We start from the raw sequence: 4,150 nt of genomic DNA, 5'->3' as shown, positions 1-4,150 counted from the left end.
CCAGGATGGTCTCGATCTCCTGACCTCGTGATCCGCCTGTCTCGGCCTCCCAAAGTGCTGGGATTACAGGCTTGAGCCACCGCGCCCAGCCAGTTTTTTTTTTTTAGACAGAGTTTTGCTCTTGTTGCCCAGGCCAGAGTGCAATGGCACGATCTTGGCTCACTGCAACTTCTGCCTCCTGGGTTCAGGCAATTCTTCGGCCTCAGCCTCCCGAGTAGCTAGGATCACAGACATGCACCACCACACCCGGCTAATTTTTTATTTTTAGTAGCGACAGAGTTTCTCCATGTTGGTTGTCGGTCGGGCTGGTCTCAAACTCCCGACCTCAGTTGATCCACCCGCCTCGGTCTCCCAAAGTGCTGGGATTACAGGGGTGAGCCACCACCCCCAGCCAGATAGTTGCTTTAAAAGATGCAGATGCTTAAAAACATGGGAGTCTCTGGTTTATCCTAAAATATGAGGCCTAAACAGAGCTTAAGATGACTCACTTTTCCAATAAGACTAAGTGTACACAATCCTATATGTGATATTCTAATATTTATTGGTAACTTATAATTCTGATATAATGTCAAACTTACAGAAAAGTTGCAGGAATAGTAGAGGTATATGATCACCCAAATCTACTTGTAGGTATCTACCCAAAGGTACTGAAAGCAAGGACTGGAACAGATATCTGTATACCAATGTTCCAGGTAAGCACTCCACACAATAGCTAAACGATGGCAACAACCCAAATGTCCGTCTATGAATGAATGGATGAACAATGTGCCATATACATACAATGGAATATTATTCAGCCTGAAAAAAGGAGATCCTGACACATGTTATAACATGGATGAACCCTGAAGACATTATGCTAAATGAAATAAGCCAGACACAAAAGGACAAATATATTTCACTTATGCACGAGGTAGGTAGAATACTTAAATTCATAGAGACGGGAAGTAGAAGCATGGTAACCAGGGTCTTGGGGGAAAAGTGAATGGGGAGTTCCTGTTTAATCGGTAGAGCTTGGGATGATGAAGAAGTTCCTGAGGTGGATGCTGGTGATGTTTGCAAAACAATCTGAGCATTATCTGGAGTTACTGACACATACACCTAAAAAAGTTCAAATGGTAAATGATGCTACATATTTTATCGCAATTTTTAAAAGTACAAAACTATTGACATAGTTGCACAAAACATTAACATGCTGGAGAGCTAAGCCCTGGTGGCAGTGTTTGGAGCCCCTGAGTGCCCATCCCTTCTAGCTCACCACCAGCCCAAATGGCAGCTCCTGCATGACGGTTTAACGGTGCTCCTTCCCTGCCTCACATACTCTTTTTTTTTTTTTTTTTGGAGACAGAGTCTCACTCTTTTGCCACGCTGGAGTGCAGCGGAGCGATCTCAGCTCACGGCAACCTCTGCCTCCCAGGTTCAAGCGATTTGCCTGCCTCAGCCTCCCAAGCAGCTGGGACTACAGGTGCGTGCCACCACGCCTGGCTTATTTTTGTATCTTTAGTAGAGACAGGGTTTCACTGTGTTGGCCAGGATGGTCTTGATCTCTTGACCTCGTGATCTGCCCGCCTTGGCCTTGACTCATGTACTCTTTCTAGTGGAGCGATTCACCCACATCTTATCCTCTCTACAAAATCCCAGTGCAGAAACAGAGATCAGAATCCTTCATGCTTATCCTCTCCTATGACCGGTATGGTTCTGGGATTTCCAAATATTGGGGGGGAATGAATATTCCTCTATACAGCCACACTGTGCATTTATGTATCTGAAACTCAACAGAGATGGAAACAACGAATAGCTGTCCACCATCGGCTGTGCGGCCTAACTACACCTATCGGCCGCTGAGTGGTGTGCAGGCCTCTGTTTTCTGGGCTATTCAATCTGGGTTCATCAACTCTTCAACATATTAAACACAGTCACTCAACAAATAGCTGCTACTTTCATCTGAGATGTCTTCAAATTCTATACAACAACCCTTTAAGTGTGAGGCACAGCATATTATCCAGGATATGAAAAATAAGCTTATTTAAACATCAGGGACAGAGCCATGAGATCACACCTGTCAACAGGGACTGCAATGCGAAATATGGACACAAGCGGGCTTTGCACTGATGCTAATGGACCGATGCAATTTTATAGGGAATTTAAGATATTCAGAAAATATTTATTGGTCAATGTTAATTAATTCTATCTTATTTTAAATATATCAGTTAAGAGGGCAGAATGGAAGTGGAAGATGGTTCATTAAATCTGAATGTTAAGAATAAGAAGGTATTGAAAATAATGATTGGATTAGTCTTGAATTTTAAGTAAAAGAACCACTGATGTGGCCGCATGAGGAGAGTCCATTACATAAACCAGAAATGGCTTACATGAAGTTGCTTAAAGGCAGAAAATGTACAACCTCTCGGCTTTCTCCAATTCCACATCTCTACAATTCTTAATCACACGGCCCTTTAGGTATTGAAGGATGCAGACAACTACTTTAGCCACCAGGTGGCAGCACATCTCTATCTCCTCATACAAGGGCAAAAAAACCCTTATTCAAAACAGAATACAGGTGTTAATAACGATATGCAATGTAAGTACTTTGCATCTGAAATATCACACTGTAAATACAATAGGGTTAGGGGGCAAAACAAGGTTGGAGCAGATGACTCAGACCTATGCAACTTTGTAACCAGGGCACTAACCAAACAAAAATATTAACACAGGTCAGGTTCTGTGGCTCATGCCTGTAATCCCAGGTGCGTTGGGAGGCCGAGGCAGGAGGATTGCTTCAGGCCAGGAGTTAGAGATTGGCCTGGGCAACACAGCAAGACCTTGTTGCTACACATTTTTTTTTTTAATTGGCCGGGCATGGTGGGGCATGCCTGTAGTCCCAGCTACTCTGGAGGCTGAGGCAGGAGGATCACTTGAGCTTGGGAGGTTGAGGCTACAGTGAGCTATGATCAGACCACTGCACTTCATTCAACCTGGGAAGAAGAGCAAGATCCAGAATAATAATAAAAAAAAAAATTAACACAATGAAAAAAAAGCCTGTTGAATTCTTAAAAATTCTTCAGAATCCCAATAAAAAACATAGCATATTAAGGAAAGGGATAGAGACAGGTTGAGGCAATTTAGGGCAAAATGTACAATAACTGGGAAGACCTCACAATATGCATTTCTAAGACAGAAAACAGGACCAAACCAGGCCCAGAGGGGAAGTGTGTGGTGAAGGGGCACCCTGGGCACTACTGAGTTTCTGGGTGTTCACCTGGGTCAGTGAACACAGTATTCTAGCACTATTTACTTGGTTGCACAAAACATACAAGGGCAAAAAAAGCCTTATTCAAAACAGAATACAGGTGTTAATAACGATATGCAATGTAAATACTTTGCATCTGAAATATCACACTGTAAATACAATAGGGTTAGGAGGTAAAACAGCTGGGGAAAGCTGTGGAAGGGCGTAACTTTTGCTTCCTCCTGCCATCATTCCCCCATCTGCCCACGTGAGGCGAGCTAATTCACGACAGAGAGAGCACACTGAGGGACCATGGGCAACTCACCTGCAGTCAAGTAGGCGTAATAGCACTGGGACCACCTGGACTCGTTTTTTAGCCTCTCAAAGGAATCAAATGCATCCTTGAAATTGAGCTCTATCATGCTGCACCAACCTATGAAAGAAATATTTTTAGCACATGACCCTAAAGTACTGAGCTTTATGACCCATATTTAAGCCACGAGTCTCTGATACTGTGATCATTCTCTGTGCATGTTCTATGAAATGTGTAAAAAACCTTAACCTGAAAACCTAAGAAATTATTTTTCCCCTTAAATACTTTCAATGTAAAGTTTGAATTAGACAAGGCACTTAGGTTTGAGTCAGACAAGCAATAAAACAGCACAGAAGAGAATGGCATAAAGATTTCTAGAAAGACACTCCAATTTATGTCCTAACAGTTGTGAGGTTAACCCAAGCACAGCAGTACTTCTCCAAGAGTACACACAGGTGCAATAAGAAACAGTGGAAGCAGGCCGGGCGCGGTGGCTCAAGCCTGTAATCCCAGCACTTTGGGAGGCCGAGACGGGTGGATCACGAGTTCAGGAGTTCGAGACCATCCTGGCTAACACGGTGAAACCCCGTCTCTACTAAAAATACAAAAAA

General features: G+C 43.3%; 1 protein-coding gene across 3 annotated transcripts in view; it reads right to left on the bottom strand.

Moving 5' to 3' along the window:
* Nucleotides 1–4,150, bottom strand: part of TTC39C (tetratricopeptide repeat domain 39C) — a 134,646-nt gene that overhangs the window by 14,654 nt on the left and 115,842 nt on the right. For all 3 annotated transcript variants that reach the window (XM_011939257.1, XM_011939256.1, XM_011939258.1), the window contains one exon: nt 3,552–3,659. In XM_011939257.1, coding sequence (XP_011794647.1) covers nt 3,552–3,659 — 108 coding nt within the window. The remainder of the gene's footprint in view (nt 1–3,551; nt 3,660–4,150) is intronic.

Source organism: Colobus angolensis, unplaced genomic scaffold (assembly GCF_000951035.1).
Source record: "Colobus angolensis palliatus isolate OR3802 unplaced genomic scaffold, Cang.pa_1.0 Scaffold18, whole genome shotgun sequence".
In the NCBI taxonomy this organism is placed as follows: Eukaryota; Metazoa; Chordata; class Mammalia; order Primates; family Cercopithecidae; genus Colobus; species Colobus angolensis.
This window is presented reverse-complemented; position numbering and strand designations above follow the sequence as displayed.